This window comes from Lithobates pipiens, unplaced genomic scaffold (assembly GCF_037356315.1).
Source record: "Lithobates pipiens isolate NorthernLeopardFrog02 unplaced genomic scaffold, aLitPip1_a1.2 Scaffold_22, whole genome shotgun sequence".
Taxonomy (NCBI): domain Eukaryota; kingdom Metazoa; phylum Chordata; class Amphibia; order Anura; family Ranidae; genus Lithobates; species Lithobates pipiens.
This window is the reverse complement of record NW_027507784.1, coordinates 22,017,058-22,039,228: the sequence shown is the minus strand read 5'-3', so window position 1 is coordinate 22,039,228 and position 22,171 is coordinate 22,017,058. Positions and strand designations below refer to the sequence as shown.

The following is a 22,171-nucleotide window of genomic DNA, read 5'->3' as shown; positions in this document are numbered from 1 at the left end:
AACCTCAAGCCTTTACAATCACTTTAATAGCCACCATTCTAGAAAAAAACGAAAAAGTTCAAGAATTTTAAAGTGGTTCTAAAGCCTTAAAGTTTTTTTTATCTAAATGCAAACTGGGTGAGGAACAGCCAAACTCTGCTACTAAGGTGAGGTTGTAGAAGACAGTATTATGTGACAGGTTATACACCATGGCAAGAGCACAGCAACAAGACCCAAGGTATTTATTCTGCATCAGCAAGGTCTCTCCCAGGCAAAGATTTCAAAGCAGACTGGGGTTTCAAGATGTGCTGTGCAAGCTCTATTGAAGAAGTACAAAGAAATGTTCAACATTGAGGTCTGTAGACACAGTGGTCGGCCAAGGAAACTGAATGCAGCTGATGAAAGATACACCATGCATACTTCACATTGACATCAGAAGTAAGGTTGAGCAAACGGTTCGGCCTGAGCATAAGTTTGGGCCGAACTTTGGTTGTTCGGGTTTTCTACATATAGCGATACCCTCACTTAAGAGGGCCGCAAGTTTGGTTTGGGTCCTGAGCACAGCTCCGCCAACCCCCCGGCAATCTGCACTACCCACTTTGGCACAGTTAGTATCTAGCAATACACATTAAATCACTTATACTCTAAATATGTGTGTGTGCGTGGGTGGATAACTCAAGCTCATAGACAATCCTTGAAAGTATATAACTGACTTTACTTATTGTTTTTATAAAAGGAATAACATGAATCAAACATTTGGATTGCAACACCTAAACAGGTCCCTGCAGTAACCAGTAATAAAGATAAACAGAGTAGTCAGCATAATAAAGTATTTCTATGCAACTCTAGTGCTGCCCTTTTTCAGCTACTTCCCCGCATGGGTAAACTAACACCCAGCACTCTCTACCTATGCAGTCAGGCCTGACTGATCTAGATGGAAGTCCAGTAAAACAATATTCGCTAGCAATCTTTCGGTGGTGCACTTGAAGAACAACTTTGTAATCCAAACGAATAATAATGAAGATAAAGCATCTGTCTTTAAACAGCTCTCACCACCCGGACAAGTCCAAATCCGGTTTCTCTGCGTTTTCGTCTAGGAACAGGAATCCACCGACCTCCGAGTCTTCAATCCTTCTGGTGTACTGCAGCAAGGAATGAGAAAATGTCTCTCAGGTGCAACTAGGCTGGCAGAGAGCTCTTTGGAAAAGAGCACAAGGCCCAGGCTTCAGGCCTTGTGCCTCAGCAGTTCAGCACAGATCTCCTCTTGCTTGAAGAGAGGGGGGTGTCCAAAGAGAGCGAACTAGGCCTCTCCCCCTCCTTATATTTCCTCCCCCATAAGTCTCTGGGGCATAACTCAAAACATCCTGGGAACCAGCGGGGTTCTGGGAACAGTAGTTTTATAGTCCTTAAAGAGACCCCGCTACAGTAGAACACCGAACAATATGCTGTGTTCGAGGGAAAATTCCAAAGCCACCGGAACACTATTAAAGTCTATGGGACATTAACATGAAAAAAAGTGATCATTTAAAGGCTTATATGCAAGTTATTGTCATGAAAAGTGTTTGGGGACCCGGGTCCTGCCCCAGGAGACATGTATCAATGCAAAAAAAAGTTTTAAAAACGGCCATTTTTTCAGGAGCAGTGATTTTAATAATGCTTAAAGTGAAACAATAAATGTGAAATATTCCTTTAGATTTCGTACCTGGAGGGTGTCTATAGTATGCCTGTAAAGTGGTGCATGTTTCCCGTGTTCAGAACAGTCCCTGCACAAAATGACATTTCTAAAGGTAAAAAAGTCATTTAAAAGTACTCGAGACTATAATGAATTATTGGTCCCCTGCAATACAGATAAAAGTCATTGAAAAAACGGCATAGGATTCCCCCAGTCCATTACCAGGCCCTTCAGATCTGGTATGGGTATTAAGGGGAACCCTGTGCCAAAATTTAAAAAAAAGGCATGAGGGTCCCCCCAAAAATCCATACCAGACCCTTATCCGAACATGCAACCTGGCAGGCCACAGGAAACCCCCTGAACCGTCCCGGGCCACATGCTCTCAACATGGGGAGGGTGCTTTGGGGTAGCCCCCCCAAAGCACCTTGTCCCCATGTTGATGGGGACAAGGGCCTCATCCCCACATCCCTTGCCCGGTGGTTGTGGGGGTCTGCAGGCGGTGGGCTTATCAGAATCTGGAAGCCCCCTTTGACAAGGGGACCCCCAGATCCCGACCTCCCCCCGTGTGAAAAATAGTAACGGGGTACAAATGCACCCTTACCATTTCACAAAAAAGTGTCAAAATGGTACAAAAGACAAGACATAACTTTGGACAAGTCCTTTATTGAAAAATAAAAAAATAAAAATGTCCCACAAAGTCCATTCATCTTCTCTCGTTCTGCCAATGGACTGAAAAATAAAACAAAGCCACGACCGGCCCGCCTCCATGGGAGGCACCCGCTGTATGATGCATCCTCGCAGGTGACAGTTCTTTTATAACTGAGGGCGGGGCCACATGGTGGCATTCCCGGGTGACCCCACCCCCCTCAGACACACGGGGACTTCCCTATGGCTTTTTTTCCTTGTATGTGACTGAGTGTTCTTTGCAAAGTGAAATTTCCCATCATTCACCAACAGAAGGCAAAATTCCCTTTGCAGAGTGAGAAGCCTCACGTAACATCGCAGTCCCGCTAAAAAAAACGCTGATTGCCGTCATTACTAGTAAAAAAATAAAACGAAATAAAAATTCCAAAAAAAATATCCCATAGTTTGTAGACACGATAACTTACAAAACCAATCAATATACACTTATTGGGATTTTTTACCAAAAATGTGTAGCAGAATACATATTGGCATAAACTGATGAAGAATTTTTTTTTTTCCAGTTTTTTAATTGGATATGTTTTATAGCAGAAAGTGAAAAATCTTATTTTTTCTTTTATAGCACAAAAAAAAATAAAAACCACAGTGGTGATCAAATACCACCAAAAGAAAGTTTCATTTGTGGAAAAAAAAGGACACAAATTTTATTTGGGTACAGCATCGCACGACCGCGCAATTGTCACTTAACATAACTCATTGTCATATCACAAAAAATGGTCTGGTCATAAATGAGGTAACACTTTTGGAGGCTGAAGTGGTTAATCAGATAGGTATAGGTGCAATTTGATGGAAGCTCTGCAGCAGAAAGGCAACATATCCACAATCTCTGATGACTTGCCCCATGTTTATTTTTTGGTACCAGATCAGCAGAGAAGATGCTTCATTTCAGCATTAGAACCAAAAAATAAAAATAAAAGTCCTGATTGCTTCAGAAATTGCTTCAAAGTCCATGATTGTTCACTCAGATAGGTGAATCCTCCAAGTGCATAAAAACATGGTCTGCCAGTTAAATATCCACAGACTTTAAAGTTCTTAGCCCCGTCTCTTCATGTGAAGCCTCCCAGCCCTTCCATAAGGAGCCTGGTATCCTGGAAGGTGGACCAGGTCAGCTAGGCCCCCCACCCATTCTTTTCCACAGCTCAAACTCCAGGCTCAGCAGAAAAAAGTTTACGATCTGCCCCTTAAAGCGGAGGTCCACCCTAAAGTGGACCTTCCGCTCATCGGAACCCTCCCCCCCTCCGGTGCCACAATCGGCACCTTTCAGGGGGGAGGGGTGTGCAGTTACCTGGATAATCCAGGTAACTGCACCCACTTCCGGGATAGCTCTCTGCGGAAAGGGACGTAACTTACGCCCCTTTCCGCAAGTGCCCGCCCCTTCCCGCAAGTGCCCCGCTGCCTGCTGGGAAACACACAGATCCCAGAGGCAGCGGGGAGCGTCCTTATTGCGCAGCGCGATTCGCGCATGTGCAGTAGGGAACCGGGAAATGAAGCTGAAAGGCTCCACTTCCTGATTCCCATACCCAAGATGGCGGCGGCAGGACCCGACAGACAACCTAGAGATCGGCTTCGGGTGCCGACATCGCGGACGCGCTGGACAGGTAAGTGTCACTATTTTAAAAGTCAGCAACTGCAGTATTTGTAGCTGCTGGCTTTTAAAAAAAAAAAAAAAAACGCAGAGCCCCGGTGGACTCCCACTTTAAATAGAGACTTACCAGTTTCCCTCACCAGGTTTCCATTATTGTCCAATCCTTATTCTGGATGACACTTCATGTATCTCCCATTCACCAACTTGTCTGCCGTTAGCTCAGACTCTTTCACAATATATATATATATATATATATATATATATATATATATATATATATATATATATATATATATATATATATATAATGTCGTTGATATGCTATATTGTCAAAAGTATTGTGACACCTGCCTTTACACGCATATGAACTTTAATGGCATCCCAGTCTTAGTCCAAAGGTTCAATATTGAGTTGGCCCACCCATTGCAGGTGCAACTCTTCTGGGGTGGCTGTCCACAAGGTTTAGGAGTGTATCTATGGGAATGTTTCACCATTCTTCCAGAAATTAATTTGTTTGTGAGGTCACTGCTGTTGGACGAGAAGGCCTGGCTCGCCGCCTCAGCTCAAATTCACCCCAAAGGTGTTCTGTCGGGTTGAGGTCAGGACTTTGTGCAGGCCAGTAAAGTTACTCCACCCCAAACCCACTCATCTATGTCTTTATGGACCTTGCTTTCTGCACTGGTCCAAATCATTTGGTGGAGGGAAGATTATGGTGTAGGGGTTGTTCTTCAGGGGTTAGGCTTGGCCCCTTAGTTTCAGTGAAGGGAACCCTTAAGATGTCACCATACCAAGACATTTTGGACAATTTAATGTTTCCAACTTTGTGGGAACAGTTTGGGGATGGCTCCTTTCTGTTCTAACATGACTGTGTACCAATGCACAAAGCAAGGTCCATAAAGGCATGGGTGTGCGAGTTTGTGGTTGTAGAAACTTGATTGGCCTGCACAATCCTGACCTCAACCCGATAGAACACCTTTGGGTTGAATTAGAACATAGAGTGTGAGCCCATTCTCTTAAAAATGTACTTCTGGAAGAATGGTCAATCATTCCCATAGATACATTCCTAAACCTTGTGGACAGCAGTTGAACCTTTTATAGCTGGGTGGGCCAACTCAATATTGAACACTACGAACTAAGACTGGGATGTCATTAAAGTTCATGTGTGTGTAAAGGCAGGTGTCCCAATACTTTTGACAATATAGTGCATATACAATAGTTGTGATTTCTCCATGACTTTAGCTTTTTTTTTTCACAACTCATTATTGTGTGTCACTAAATTGTTCCCCTCCACCCATAATCCCTTTATCCAAAATCCATTATATCCTAAACTGAGGTTGTTAATAAGTTGGGATCATGAGGATCTTTAGGAGGGGACTCTACACAAATTAGGCAGTGGAGCTACTACCAGAAGTAAAAGCCCAATTCTATTTTGAGCAAAAAAACTTTATAAATAAACAAATGGTTCCCGCAGAGTTCCTAAATCAGAACAAGCACAGGAAGAAGCATAATCAATAACAAGCCGGGGTCATACACAGGAGATCAGGCAGCGGTAGAATCAGAAGAACATGCCAAGGTCATTCTTGGGTAATCAGACAGCAGTAGAGTCAGTAGGGTCAGGAAGCTTGCAGCCATGAGTAACCTCACACAATGTCTGTGCACATTTCTGCTCAAATTAGCATGGCATTGTAGGGTGTTGGCAGATGTGCCAGCTCTTCTGTGATTCATCCTATGACAACTGTATACACATCCCTGTGTTCTATAAACAAGACAATGTTTGAGGGCATTATCCCTAGAGGAAGCAATGTTGATAACTCTGTGCTGAGCTGAGCTGGTAGAATCTTCTCATCAGTCCTAAAGGTAAAGTCTCATGCAACAACATAGAGAGGCAGAAGCCAGTAAAATAGTTTGTTTAGCATACTGGTGTGTCATATAGTCTCTCTGACCAACCGGAGTGCTCTGTAACCAGAAGACAACCTTATTGGTTCCTTCCACTCTCTCCTAGACTGAGGTTGCGGGTAAGCCCTTGTACACACGGTCGGAAATTCCAACAACAAAATCCGTCGGATTTTGTCTGACGGATTTTGTCCAAAACTGGTGTTGCATACACACGGTCAGACAAAGTTGTCAGAAAATCCGATCGTACATAATGTGATGGCTTTATTTCGTTACGGCGGGACTACGTTCAGGCTAGTAGCCAATAGCTTTGGTCTAGGAATTTGATCTGAACATGCGTGGCACTTTGTACGATCGGAATTCTCTACACACAATCGGACAAAGTCCGATCGGATCATGTTGTCGGAAAGTTTTATAGCCCAGCTCTAAAACTTTGTCGGTCGGATAGTCCGACGCAAACAGTCCGATGGAGCCGACACAAGGTCGGATTATCCGACAACACGGTCCGATCGGACATTTTCTGTCGGAATGTCTGACCGTGTGTACTAGGGCTTAGAGTTACAAGGAGTTGGGGATCTTTACCACCCCCATCAAATCATTCTCTGCAGCTATTACCTTTTGTACCACCATCCCCTCCCTTTAGAATGTAAGCTCTATGAGCCGGGCCCTCCTGTACCTTTTGTATTGCACTGTAATTGTTGTCCCCCCTATACATTGTAAAGCACTGCGTAAACTGTTGGCGCTATATAAATCGTTATTATTATTATTATTATCTTTAGAGGGGGCGCCACACAAATTAGGCAACAGAGCTACAAGTGGTGAAAGTCCAATCTAAATAAAAAAGAATGGATCCTCCAGAACTTCTAAAATACAAGACGCACGTGCCAAAATCTGAAATCTATCAATTTTGTTTGGGGTGCTACCTTATACTCTTGTTGACATATAGGCTAGCTCAGCGTCTAAAAAAAAGGTAATATTTACATGTTTCTATAGAGGGTAGAGATGAACATATGCAGTTCAGTTTTGGGCACCGGTTCTCAAAAAGGATATTTGGGAACTGGAGAAAGTGCAGAGAAGGGCAACCAAACTGATAAGAGGTATGGAGGAGCTCAGCTATGAGGAAAGATTAGAGGAAATGAATTTATTCAGAAGAGGATATTAAGGGGGATATGAACACCATGTACAATTACCTAAGTGGTCCATATAGTCAACTTGGTGTTGAGTTGTTCACTTTAACGTCATCACAGAGGACAAGGGGGCACTCTTTACGTCTACAGGAAAAAAGATTTCATCTCCAAATACGGAAAGGTTTCTTCACAGTAAGAGTTGTAAAAATGTGGAATAGACTCCCTCCAGCGGTAGTTCTGGCCAGCTCGGTAGATGGAATTTTTCCCCTGATGTAGTAAATTTGATCATGCTTTGCTGGGGTTTTTTGTCTTCCTCTGGATCAACTGTGGGTATAGGATTGTGTATATGTGATTGTATTTTATTTTATTTTTTGGTTGAACTGGATGAACTTCTGTCTTTTTCAACCTAACTATGTACTATGTAACATCCCCCTAAATACTATAATGCAAACAATCTTTTTTCTCTTCTCTTCCTAAGGCCAGCACTTCCATATAATACCTTTAATAAATCATGACTTCTTTTGACACCCACATTTCTTTGATTAAGCCCTTGAGGGCAAAAGCCCTTGAGGGCAAAATGTGTCAGTGGAGGAACCATGTCTGTTGGGAGTAATGATGTAAGAGTGGAAATGCAACCGTGTCAATAAAGTTAGTTGAAACTAAAGAAAAAGCACAAGGGTATGTAGGATGTTTCCCTATTACAAAGGCTGAAAAAAATAAAAATCCCAATGTGGTGCAATATGCTGAGAAAATTGAAATAGTACAACTGAAATTCCCCAATATCTCAGCTAAATACCCATAGTTTTGCCCTGTACACACAATAGGATTTTCTGACAACAAACGTTGAATGTGAGATTGCTGTCGGAAAGTCAGACCGTGTGTATGCTCCAAAGAACATTTGTTGTCGGAATTTCTGCCAACAAATGTTTGAGAGCAGGTTCTATAATTTTCCGACAACAAAACTTGTTGTCGGAAATTCCAAGCGTGTGTGCACAAGTCCGACGCACAAAAGTCCATGTATACTCAGAATCAAGCAGAAGAGCCGCACTGGCTATTGAACTTCATTTTTCTGGGCTCGTTGTACATGTTGTACGTCACCGCATTCTTGACGTTCAGAATTTCCAACAACAATTGTGTGACCGTGTGTATGCAAGACAAGTGTGAGCCAACATCCTTTGGAAAAAAAGCCATGGTTTTGTTGTCGGAAAATCCTATTGTGTGTACAAGGCATTAGACTTCTAAATATGATGGCACCCATATGACCATAGACAATTATCCTCTCCTACAAGCAGGGGTAGCTTCGTAGTCTTTTTTATTAGAAAGCAAAGTAGACCAAGATGAATTCACTCTTTTGTGTATTTTATTTGGTCAGTCGTGTTTACCATATGTTAAGCCCATTATAGAACAAGGAAGGACAGTATATTCATTATGCTTAAAAATAATATTTGTGGAGAAGCGGCTAGTTGTCAGTGTGCACACGTTGGAGAGATGTCTTCTAGATTTTATTGGATATCTATGGACTATTTAAACATTGTTGGCATACCCTGCAAGCTCCTTGAGTTGGCTGTTGGACTGCCTATCATGTCTTTCAGACAGGCAGCCCAACAGCCAATTGGAGGAATGCACAGGTCAGCCTGACAACACTGCTGCTAATTATGAGGCAGCGGCTCAGCGTTGTCAGACAGCAACAAGAAGTGCTGCTACTGGCCAGAATCTCCAGGTAAGAAACTTTGTAACGGATACACAAAAATGGTTTGCCCAACCTGTATTTAATGAGGCATGACATGAAACCTACTGAAAGAACTGACTTTGGGCTGATACAGTTTTAAGAATATTGAGCAAAAGACAAATTGTTCCTTGAGAAAAGAGAAAATTGAGTACTGTCCGTGATACTTTTTTTATTTGCACTAACATACAATTTTTCAGGACAAGCTTTCGGGTATGTCCCCTTCTTCAAGGTCCAAGCAGTACTGATTTACAAATTTTTAAGCAGAATGTAAAAACAAAAAAAAAAAACACCTCTGAGGGAAAGAAGAGAAAAAAAAAAGAACAACAAAAAAAAAACACATACAAATCAATGGCAATAAAGATAAGAGAAGAGTTAGTGAGATAAGACAGAGGGAGAGCTATGGAATGGAGGGGGGTTGCTACTCACAGAGGGGGTTGTAAAACTTTAGTATAATGAGTAAGGAAACCTATATCTAAATTCAGGCCATTATATTTGGTGTCAAAAAGAATTATCATTCTTAGTTCAAAGGTTTTCCTTTCCTGGATATTTCTGAAATTCCCTTTAAGAACTAAAACATTGAGGTCTTCTATAGTGTGGTCCGGTTGTGAGAAGTGATGTCCCACAGGTGTACATAAACTGTCTTCTTTATGTTCCTTGATGGTATGTCTGTGTAAAGTCATCCTCGTTTGCAACTTCTGTCCTGTTTCACCAACATAAGATCCTTTGCTGCATGCATAAGGTGCAGCAAAGGATCTTATGTTGGTGAAACAGGACAGAAGTTGCAAACGAGGATGAATTTACACAGACATACCATCAAGGAACATAAAGAAGACAGTTTATGTACACCTGTGGGACATCACTTCTCACAACCGGACCACACTATAGAAGACCTCAATGTTTTAGTTCTTAAAGGGAATTTCAGAACTATCCAGGAAAGGAAAACCTTTGAACTAAGAATGATAATTCTTTTTGACACCAAAAATAATGGCCTGAATTTAGATCTAGGTTTCCTTACTCATTATACTAAAGTTTTACAACCCCCTCTGTGACTAGCAACCCCCCCTCCATTCCATAGCTCTCCCTCTGTCTTATCTCACTAACTCTTCTCTTATCTTTATTGCCATTGATTTGTATGTGTTTTTTTTTTGTTGTTCTTTTTTTTTTTTTTTCTCTTCTTTCCCTCAGAGGTGCTTTTTTTTTTTTTTGTTTTTACATTCTGCTTAAAAATTTGTAAATCAGTACTGCTTGGACCTTGAAGAAGGGGACATACCCGAAAGCTTGTCCTGAAAAATTGTATGTTAGTGCAAATAAAAAAAGTATCACGGACAGTACTCAATTTTCTCTGTCACAATTGCACTAATACGGCTACAATCACATTAAGTTTCCTTGAGAAAAGTAATACTAGGTAAGTTCAATGAAAAAAGTTTTTTTTTTACAAGGCTGTAGACTTATTTTTCAGCTCTACTGTCTCTTGAAAGAGGTGTAACTAATTCCATTGGGTTGCTGGCATGGACATCTGGACAGTGTATGAACCCATTGGTCTCCTGGGGTGATGGTAGCTGTCCAAGGAGATCATGTTCTCCATACCAAAAGCCTTCTGCCACGTAGAGTGATATCAGCAGAGAAATGATTAAACAAACAAACAACTTGATATTATAAAGAATACTGAGGTGGAGTTATACCAAATCTTCTTTTGAATTTGAAAATGAAGCAGAAGTCATTCCTTCCTTTAGAATTTCCTTAAATGTGTTAAGTTTCTCGTAAACAGTGCTCAGTCTCCTGTCTACATGCATACTTCGGTTGCGCTTCTGTTGAAGTATATTATCTGATTTAGTGAAGAGTAGAACGTCTCTAGCCAACATCCCCAGACTGGGCTGAGACTCCACAGTCCAGGATTTTGCCTCCTTGTCGCTGTTGCCCACTTCATCTATCACCACAATCACTCTGCTTTTACCTGAAACAATCACAAGTGGTGACATTACTCTCAGGAAATAATTGGAAGATTTATAAATTCAATTAATCCTGTCATTGTAGAATCACGGTCTCTAAATAAAGTCAGCGCAGAAAACCTAATTACATTTTTCTAAAGTATTAGAAGGCAAAAAGGGGTTATTGATTACCCAGCTAATACAGGTACAGGGCCTTGAAAAGGTATTCATACCTCTTGAAATTTCCCACATTTTGCCATGTTACAGTCAAAAAACATAATTGTATTTTATTGGGATTTTATGTGATAGACCAACACAAAGTGGCACATAATTGTGAAGTGGAAGGAAAATGATAAATGGTTTTCAAATATATTTTACAAATAAATATGTGAAAAGTGTGGTGTATATTTGTATGGCGACCCCCCTGAGTCAATACTTTGTAGAACCGCCTTTCGATGCAATTACAGCTGCAAGTCTTTTTGGGGATGTCTCTACCAGTGACATTTTTACCCATTCTTCTTTGCAAAATACCATATTTATCGGTGTATAACACGCACTTTTTTCCCCCTAAAATCAGGGGGAAATCGGGAGTGCCTGTTATATGCCGATCCCCTGCTGTTGCTACCTCTTTCTGCCGTTCTCTGCGGCTTCCGGGTATTTTCGGCCGCACTCGGCTGTTCTCGACTATCTTTGGCCATTCTCGGCTATTTTTGGCCACACTCAGTCGTTCTTGGCGGCTTTCGGAAAGCCGAAAGCAGCCGAGAACGGCCGAAAATAGCTGAGAACAGCCGAGTGCGGCTGAAAATACCCGAAAGCCACCGAGAACTACCAAGAGCCGCCGAGATACACAGGACATCCGTTCTGTATTTTGGCAGCGCCATTTTTAAACGGCAAACACACTGACAAGGCTGCAATGCAAGGCTGCAAATTACACTGATAAGGCTGCATTGATGGGCATTTAAATGTAAGTTATTTCCTTAAACTTCCCTCCTAAATGTTTTTTTTCTTTTAAATTCCCTCCTAAATTTGGGGTGCATGTTATACGCCGATAAATACAGTAGCTCAAGCTCTGTCAGATTGGATGGAGAGCGTCTGAACAGCAATTTTCAAGTCTTGCCACAGATTCTCAATTGGATTTAGGTCTGGACTTTGACTGGGCCATTCTAACACATGAATATGTTTTGATCTAAACCATTCCATTGTAGCTCTTGCTGTATGTTTTGGGTCGTTATCCTGCTGGAAGGTGAACTTCCGCCCCGGTCTCAAGTCTTTTGCAGACTCTAACAAGTTTTGCCCTGTATTTGTCTCCATCCATCCTCCCATCAACTCTGAGCAGCTTCCCTGTCCCTGCTGAAGAAAAGCATCCCCACAACATGATGCTGCCACCACCATGTTTCACGGTGGGGATGGTGTGTTCAGGGTCATGTGCTGTGTTTGTTTTCCACCACACATAGCGTTTTGGTTTAAAGCCAAAAAGTTAAATTTTGGCCTCCTCTGACCAGGGCACCTTCTTCCATATGTTTGCTGTGTCCTCCCCCCCCAACATTGCTTCTTGCCAACTGCAAACAGGACTTATTATGGCTCTCTTTTAACAATGGCTTTCTATTTACCACTCTTCCATAAAGGTCAGATTTGTGGAGAGCACGACTAATAGTTGTCCTGTGGACAGATTCTCCCACCTGAGCTGTGGATCTCTGCAGCTCCTCCAGAGTTACCATGGACCTCTTGGCTCTTCTCTGATGAATGCTCTCCTTGCCCGGCCGGTCAGTTTAGGTGGACGGCCATATCTTGGTAGGTTTGCAGTTGTGCCATACTCTTTCCATCTTCGGATGATGGATTGAACAGAGCTCCGTGAGATGTTGAAAGCTTTGGAGATTTATTTATAACCTAACCCTGCTTTATACTTCTCCGCAGCTTTATCCCTGACCTCTCTGGTGTGTTCCTTGGCCTTCATGATGCTGTTTATTCTCTAAGGTTCTCTAACAAACCTATGATGGCTTCACATAACAGCTGCATTTATACTGAGATTAAATTACACACAGGTGGACTCTATTTACTAATTAGGTGACTTCTGAAGGTATCAGAGTAAAGGGGGCTCAATACAAATGCCCCCCCCCCCCACACACACACACACACACACTTTTCACATATTTATTTGTAAACATTTTGAAAACAATCTATCATTTTCCTTCCACTTCACAATTATGTGCTACTTTGTGTTGATTTATCACATAAAATCCCAATAAAATACATTTAAGTTTTGGTTGTAACGTGACAAAATGGGAAAAATGTCAAAGGGTGTGAATACTTTTTCAAGGCACTGTACATGTGTAGCCTTAACTCTAAATGATCTTCCAGCTAGGAAAAATACAGTATATATAGCAAACGATACATTGGGAGAAGACTTATCTTGCAGGAGACCCTTCCTTCTTATTAAGAAAATAAGCAAGTGTTATTGAACCATAGGGTAATTACATCTTAACCTGGATTCTTACCAATTCTAGTCGACAAGTATAGCAGCTCTTCATCATACAAAGAAGTCTTCTGATCTGTGAGATATTGGTACCCCCGACCCATGCAGTGATACAGGATCCCAAATTTACAAAGTGATACCAGCGATTGAAATTCCTTCAAATTGCCAGGAGAAATCTGATGAAATACGACTTGGTGGTTTCCAAATTCTTTAGATGACAGCAGTCTCTCCAACCAGCTACACTTGGACTTCTCAGAACGGGAGAAGATGCCAATGACAGAACTAGCTGGAGCCGATATTGTCTGAGAAGAAAAAAATATAAATTTATAAAATACAAAACCACAAAATGTAGAATGTTAGTACACTGAGGTATTGCTGTCCATTTACTCACATTTGATTTTCCCAATTTATGTGGAACGGGGTCTGTTCTTGTACGATATTCTGGAAAATATAGAAATACATTCATAGTTCTGACCACAATACAATTCTTATAGTTACATAGTTAGACAGGTTGAAAAGTCTATCCAGTTCAACCACAAAAAAAAAATAATATATATAATAATATCATACCAGCCCATATACCCAATTCTATACCCACAGTTGATCCAGAGGAAGGCAAAAAACCCCAGCAGAGCATGATCCAATTTGCTAAAGCAGGGGAAAAAATTCCCTCCTGATCCCCCGAGAGGCAATCGGATTTTCCCCGGATCAACTTTACCTATAAATGTACCCAGTTATATTATGTACACTTAGGAAATAATCCAGGCCTTTCTTAAAGCAATCTACGGAGCTGGCCATAACCACCTCTGCAGGGAGTCTATTCCACATTTTCACAGCTCTTAGCCCCTGTACACATGGTCGGAGATTTCGACAACCAAATCCGTCGGATTTTGCCCGGCGGATTTTGTCCGTCGGATCTTGTCCGAAACTGTTGCATACACACGGTCGGACTAAGTTGTCGAAAAATCTGATCATTCAGAACGTGATGAAGTAATTTCGTTACGATGGGACTACGTTCAGGCTAGTAGCCAATAGCTTTGATGTAGGAATTTGATCTGAGCATGCGTGGCACTTGGTTTGATCAAAATTCTCTACACATGATCGGAGTATGTCCGATCGAACCAGTTGGTCGGGAAATATTTCCAACATGTTGGAAAATTGGGTCCAACGGATATTCCGACGGAATCAGTCCGATGCATACCACACACAGTCGGATTATCCGCCAACACGGTCCGATAGGACACATTCCGACGGATTCTCCGACCGTGTGTACAAGGGCTTACTGTGAAGAAACCTTTCCGTAATTGGAGATGAAATCTCTTTTCCTCTAGACGTAAAGAGTGCCCCCTTGTCCTCTTTGTTGACTGTAAAGTGAATAACTCGACACCAAGTTCACTATATGGACCCCTTATATATTTATACATGGAGATCATATCCCCCCTTAATCTCCTCTTATCAAGAGAGAATAAATTCAGTTCCTCTAATCTTTCCTCATAGCTGAGCTCCTCCATGCCTCTTATCAGTTTGGTTGCCCTTCTCTGCACTTTCTCCAGTTCCCCGATATCCTTTTTGAGAACTGGTGCCCAAAACTGAACTGCATATTCCAGATGAGGTCTTACTAATGATTTGTACAGGGGGGCAAAATGATATCTCTCTCTCTGGAGTCCATACCTCTCTTAATACAGGAAAGGACTTTGCTCGCTTTGGAAACTGCAGTTTGGCATTGCATGTTATTATTGAGCTTATGATCTACCAAATATCTATCTATATTCTACATCAACTGTTAACTTAAATAAACCAAAACCACTCATTTTAAAAGGAATTCTTTAGATTTGGCTCTCCTGTTGTCATCTCCTCTGAATGTACAGTAATAGTCAACTTCTGACTCCAAACTCCACAATGATAAAATAAACCAGCATATTCCTATAGTTCTGGATAAAGAGAGTTGAGGAAGATTACCTGGAGGTTGTCGGAACAGCTTTAGGCTCTTTAGTCCTTGAACCAGTCGCTCTTGGTTGTATTTTTCTTCCGGAGTTATATAGAGGAGATCACCAGCCCATTTTTCGATCTTGGACTTGATCCACATCACCCATTTTTTATCTGCAACACTTTGCAGATCATCAATCAGCACAATCACATTGTCCTTTCCTGTGTACAAGGAAGAGATCAATAACTAATAATGGGCAGATTTCATCAAAGGATTGTTGAGGAACAGTCTTCCTCTGATCAGTGACATCTATTGGTACATGCAAACGAATATGTTAGTAAACCTCACTCAGCTAATGTGCCATGTAGATCCCACAGACTTATGACCACCTGCAGCCAATTCCTGCATCCCGTGCACTAAATGGGAGGAGCTTCCTGTTATAGTCACATAATCAGCTTTAGCTTTTAAAAGAAAAATTGCTGAGAAGAGCAATGATCCAATCACATGAGCAGGAAACTACATTGCTAGGGTGGTTCTGTACACCAACAATGCAACCATTCAAGTAAGTTTGAAAGCAGAATTAAACTATTAGCCCCTGTACACACGGTCGGAGATTTCGACAACCAAATCCGTCGGATCTTGTCCGTCAGATTTTGCCCGTCGGATCTTGTCCGAAACTGTTGCATACACACGGTCGGACTAAGTTATCGAAAAATCCGATCATTCAGAACGTGATGACGTAATTTCGTTATGATGGGACTACGTTCAGGCTAGTAGCCAATAGCTTTGATGTAGGAATTTGATCTGAACATGCGTGGCACTTGGTCCGATCAAAATTCTCTAAACATGATCGGAGTATGTCCAATCGAACCAGTTGGTCGGAAAATATTTCCAACAAGTTGGAAAATTGGGTCCGACGGATATTCCGATGGAATCAGTTCGATGCATACCACACACAGTCGGATTATCCGACAACACGGTCCGATAGGACACATTACGACGGATTCTCCGACCGTGTGTACAAGAGCTAAGGCTACATACCTATGGGCATTTAAAAAAAAAACAAGCTGCAAAGCTAGTACCGACACCGGGCAGTGATCTGGGGGGCTCCTTGTTAAAGGGGGTTTCCAGGTCACGATAAGTCTCCACCCACAAACCCTGACAACCACCGGGCAAGGGTTGTCGGGAAGAGGCCCTTGTCCTCATCAACATGGGGGCAAGGTGCTTTGGGGTAGGGGGGCACAGGGCCCCCCCCTGCCCCAAAGCACCACCCCCCCCCCATGTTGAGGGCATGTGGATAAAGGTCTGGTATGGATCTTGGGGGGAGGGGACCTCACACAAAATTGTGTTGGGGTTCCCCTTCAAGATTCTCAGCACACAAGTCGCACCACAAGTTGGATCATCTTGATGTGTCTTCTATTCAAATCAGTGGGATCCCATAGAGAATCATTGATTTTGAATAGAGACAGAGAAATGCGGCTGAAAGCTAGCATGGCTAAACGGGCATTGATGCCAATGCAAAGCGCAAAAAAATCATTTTTTTTTTAACGCTGCTTTTTTCCTGGTGTTGGTAATAGCTTTGTAGCCCGTTTTTTTTAAAAACGCAAGTGAGTGTGTAGCCTAAATATAAAATAAAATGATAGGTGGTAGAGATTTTTAGCAGATGAAAGATCTCCAAGTTACTTCTGCCAAAAAAAACGTCTTCCTCTTTACCCTAGTAATTTGTTATGATCTGTATACCGTGTGTGGCATAAGTGTCCTGCACTGCACCTTTTTGGCTCATTCCAGGTGCCAGGAACAATGTAACTCCTATGTGTGTGTGCAGGAGATACATTATCAGTGGCCACCCAATGGCCAAACAGGATTGCCACAGAACTCAGAAAAATAAACAGCAGAGATGATGGAGTTGGGGGACACATTTGTGACAAATACCTGGACCTGTCATAGCTGAAGGACAGCACAGAAGAAGCTACTATAGGTGCGGCCATAATCTGCATATAATCTATGCAATAGTGAAGATTTGGGCAAAAGCTCACCTCCTCACCGCCCGTGAAGTTTATTTTCAACATCATGTTCCACCAGTATTTAGGGTGAAACATGGAAAATGTTCCAGTAGCTACAGGCTCTTCTCCCCCATTTCTGTGACAGGGAGCTGGGGAGCTTCTCCCAGCACCCACTGTCACTATTTGAAAATTATGCGGCTGTGCCGGGCTCTGCCCACATGGGCGAGTCATTTATTCACTGTGAAAGCACGAACTACAACTATCGTCAGCCATTGCTCAATGGCTTACAGTTTTGAATGGACTGCAAGGTCGCTGGTGAAGCCCTGCATCTTGTAAACATTCAGCCCATGAAGGTGCGGGCTGAAAGTTGCAAGGTTTGTCTGCCGAAGTCTGGCATTGCACCCCTATTCCGCTGACTCAAAAGTTTTTCACCGCCTCCCTCAAAAACTCTCTAGCAATACACACCAATTAGGCATGTGTAGGGTGCCCCCAAGGCTCTGCTCTATCAGGAGATGGATTGGGGACTGCAACTTAAGCCCCGGACCATTTGGCTGGCCAAAGACCAGAGCACTTTCAGCGATTCGGCACTGCGCCGTTTTAACTGACAATTGCGCAGTCGTGCTACGTGGCTCCCAAACAAAATGTATGTCCTTTTTTCCCCACAAATAGAGCTTTCTTTTGGTGGTATTTGATCACCCCTGCGGTTTTTATTTTTTGCGCTATAAACAAAAAAAGAGCGACAATTTTGAAAAAAACACATTATGTTTTACTTTTTGCTATTATAGATATCCCCCAAAAAATATATGAAAAAAAATATTTTTTCCTCAGTTTAGGCTGATATGTATTCTTTTTCATCTTTTTGGTAAAAAAAAAAACTCGCAATAAGCGTTTATTGATTGGTTTGGGCAAAAGTTATAGCGTCTACAAAATAAGGGATAGTTTTATGGCATTTTTATTGATATTTTTTTACTTGTAATGGCGGCAATCAGCAATTTTTTATTGTGACTGCGACATTATGGTGGACACATCGGACACTTTTGCCGCGATTTTGGGACCGTTCACATTTATACAGCGATCAGTGCGATTAAAAATGCATTGATTACTGCGTAAATGTGACTGGCAGTGAAGGGGTTAAGCAGGAGGGGTTGCTGTAGGGGTATAGTGTGTCCTAGGAAGTGATTCTAACTGTGGGGGGAGGGGCTATATGTGACACAACACTGATTACCGCTCCCGATTACAGGAAGCTGTGATCAGTGTCCTGTCACTAGGAAGAATGGGGAAATGCTTGTTTACAACAGCATTTCCCCCATTCTTCCTCTCCGTGAGATGATTGCGGATATCCCCGCGGACATCGAGTCCACAGGACCCGCGATCAGACTCACGGAGCTCGCGGCAGGGTCGCACTGCAATGCAGGTGGCGTGCACGCGACCATACGCCGGCAAATTTAAAGGGACGTACCTGTACGTCCATTTGCCTGTCCGTGCCATTCTGTCGACGTAAATGTTCGTGCGCCGGTCGGCAAGTGGCTAAGTACTGAAAATGAAGTGTTACTTTGTACCTATCTATACCTATAATACAAAGTAGAAGTATTATAACTTTTCACATTTAAGAAAAAAAAATAGATACAATATTTTCATCAGAAAGACTTTTACCTAATGTATGTACCAGCTGTTCTGTTACTCTGCGGTACAGAAATCCCCCCTGTGGAGTGACAGCGGATCCATTCTTCATAGTGTGATATAAGATTGCTGCTACGCATTGAATTTGTCCCTCTTCAAGTCCCACATCATCATATGATGGCATTTCATGATAGGTGACTTCTCTTTGTCCAAAGATGTCTGATGACAGCAATCTCCTTAGCCAACTGATATGACCCTCTTCTGACACAGTGAAGACACCGATGACGGATCTTTTAGATGTTGGTGTCTTGTGAGAATTGGTCTATGATGAACAAACAACAAGTAAACCAGAGTATTCTTAATAAAAGGTGTAAAGTAATTACATTGTATCTTGTCATAATTATTATGTAAACCCAGGCATGAGTCAGCACATCGGAAAATAAAAATTCGACATTTGGATGCACCTGCTTACAAGCCTAACTAGAAATCTGTTTAGGATTGTTCTCCAATAGGAGTCTGCTTAAAAGACTGCCAAGATGTAGCTGTCACTCGGTCTGTGCCCCCATCTGGGGGGCCCAGTCAGGGTTCCACTTGGTATTGGAGCTCCAGGAAAAGGCTACATAATAATGGCCACTGTAGACAAACAAACAGACATCTTCTGATGAGGTGCATTTGTGTGAACCGTACATAGAGCTACACTGTGAAGGGCTAGAGGTCGTGCCACCACTCTCTGCAGGTTTGGTTGTCCCTTATGTAAGTTTGAAAGTGGCATTTGTTTTTATACCATTATTTTTTTTTTTATGAATGTAAAGGTCCAGAAAGTCAGATAAGAGAAGTATCACCGCTCTAGGCAGATCCAGAAAGCACAAAAATAGCTTCTCCAGGCAGAGAGATCCGGGTGTGAGCCACAGCATGAAGACAATGTAGGTAATTAGAAGACTCTGGACTAGGGCTGAAACAACTAATCGATTAATCGACAACTAATCGATTATGAAATGAATCGACTACTATTTTCATAATCGATTAATCGGCCAGTAACATAATGGGTTAAAAAAAACTAAAATGAGCCCTTTATAATACAAAGAGCGAATAATCGCTACTGTAAATATTACTTTTACTTTTCTACAGTAAAAAAAAATGATCCCCTTACAGCTTTTTCTACTATAAAGGGCTATTTTTAGTTTTTTTAACCCGATTATGTTACTAAACATCTTAGAACTGGTTCACACCTATGTGTTTTTGGTGCTTTTTGCAGAAATGCACTACAGTTCATTTACATGATTTCCTATGGGACACGTTCACATCTGAAAGGGTCGGGAACTTTTAACGCAAAATGGTTCTTTATTGGTTCAATATACTTCAATGGAAAAGCTGCAGAAAAGCATGTAATGCATTTTGCAGCATTTTGTGTTTTTTAACCAGCGCCTTTATTCAAAAAATCACAGGAGCACTACAAGTGACATCACAGGAAGAAGCAACAACAGCTAATGCGTTTCACACTACAGAGAGTGCTTCTATAGTGTGAAACACATAAGCTGTTGTTGCTTCTTGCTGTGATGTCACTTGTAGTGCTCCTGTGATTTTTTGAATAAAGGCGCTGATTTTGTTTTGGAGTGCGGCCGTCCAGAGTCTTCTAATTACCTACACTATTTATTTATTTTTTTATACTGGATGTTTTGAATATATAGTTGGAAATATTCAACTACTACACTATGAGCAAAAATATTGTTTTTGGTTGGTGACTCCATGTTGATACCTCTGGTACTATGCCCTGGTGGAGTGGAATAGAGCAGTTCTACCATATGTGGAGTGAGAGTGGTGATGCTGGATGCCATTTACACAAAGTGCTTATTGCTGTTCTAGTAACAGACAGCATATCTACCATTGGTGACGGATTGGTACTACAGGTGCTTTCAAGCATTGAATGAAGGCTGAAGTGGAGCCATAACGTTATTATTATTTTAGTTATATTTTGTTATAATTGGTTATTGGTGGACTATGTATCTACACGTATTGCATGGGGCTGTTTACAATTTTCTGAAAGAGCGCTGACTTTATTTTACTATTTTTACAGGGTTCCACATGGGGTTGGGAGCCTGAGGCCATACATGGACTTTTCATCTTACAAATATGGACTTACTGCCTAATCATGGACCTTAAGGGATTACTTGCTACTTCTGTGGATTTACTGCCTAAATGCACACTTGCCTTGGAAGGATTGCTTCTACTTGCTGATAAATCAGGTATGATTATGTCATGGAAATGTGTGTGAAAATGGAGTTATTGAACTTTTTCTGTATTATACTGAACTACTTCAGTAAAGACCTTTGTTGTTCCTTTAAATGCCTGGCCTGAAGTCTCCCAAGGGATGCATGTCTGGCATATAAAAAGAACAAGGATTAGGGCGTGGCTTGGCCGCTGAACGGAATGGCCGCATAAGTGCTGAGCTCCTCACATCCACGCAGCTACGATCAGCATCCAGCGCCATCCGATACCGCAATCCATCCCACGGAGCTCCAGGGATCACCCCGCACCACCGGGGCCATGACCCGCGGCAGAACTGCCGCCCACGGAGCGAGGAAACTTACCGATTTCTACATGAAGCCGGCTGGCGTACAGGCCCAAGATGGCGCCGACCGGGTTGAAAGCCACACGCCTCAGGAGACACTCGCGGCCTCGGCGGCCCCCGCATCCATAGAGGATCACCTCTCTGATATGGAGGAATCTGGGGAACAGCAGCGTTTGCCCGCCATATCACCGGCTGACAGAGGTAAGAGAGCAGCAATCTCCCCAGCACACTCTCCCTCTAAGCCTCCTCTAGTGAAGAGGCAACATAGCGCTGGCATCTGTAGTTCCACAGCAGCACTAGGTGATTCTGACTCCTCGCTGGCTGCTTACAATACCTCAGACAGCCCTGCTTCTGAACATACACTGAAAGCAATGCTGCTCTCATTACAAGCAGACATGCAGAAAGAGCTCAGATCCTCCATTAACCATTTGTTGGACAGAGTAGACGACATGGAAGACCGCATAGATCACATTGAGCACCATCTCTCTGCTGCCACTAGCTCCCATAACACTGTGGTTGACATTCAAGATGAACATTCCACAGCTATCCGCCAACTGCGTCTTAAAGTCGCAGACCTTGAGGACCGCTCGAGGCGGAATAATATTAAGATCCGGGGAGTCCCAGAGACTGTGTCACCCCCTGATATAGTCCCTTACTTGCACCAGCTGTTTCACAAGATCATACGGGCCCTTACACCGCAGGATCTCCTCATTGATAGAGCGCATAGAATCCATAAACCGCAGCACCTGCCTGATTCAATACCCAGAGATATCCTGGCTAGGATACACTTCTTTAATACTAAGGAGCAGATTATGAGGGCCACGAGAACCATACGCAACCTTCCTGATCCCTTTGCTAAGATTCAACTATATAATGATATTTCAGCCACCACCTCACAGGCACGCAAGGCCTTCTCACAAATTACTGTGATACTCATAGAGCATAAAATCGCATACAAATGGGG

The 22,171-nt window shown here is 42.4% G+C and overlaps 2 protein-coding genes across 8 annotated transcripts in view; both read right to left on the bottom strand.

Annotated features, from left to right (window-relative positions):
• Positions 1 to 22,171, bottom strand: part of LOC143923394 (uncharacterized) — a 372,703-nt gene that overhangs the window by 60,964 nt on the left and 289,568 nt on the right. The window lies entirely within an intron of this gene.
• LOC143923396 (uncharacterized) overlaps positions 10,098 to 22,171 on the bottom strand; it is a 60,757-nt gene continuing 48,683 nt past the window's right edge. For both annotated transcript variants that reach the window (XM_077447053.1, XM_077447052.1), the window contains 5 exons: positions 18,672 to 18,960; positions 15,048 to 15,236; positions 13,480 to 13,529; positions 13,111 to 13,390; positions 10,098 to 10,641 (listed from right to left, as the gene is read on the bottom strand). In XM_077447053.1, coding sequence (XP_077303179.1) covers positions 10,364 to 10,641; positions 13,111 to 13,390; positions 13,480 to 13,529; positions 15,048 to 15,236; positions 18,672 to 18,960 — 1,086 coding nt within the window. In that variant the 3' untranslated portion in view covers positions 10,098 to 10,363. The remainder of the gene's footprint in view (positions 10,642 to 13,110; positions 13,391 to 13,479; positions 13,530 to 15,047; positions 15,237 to 18,671; positions 18,961 to 22,171) is intronic.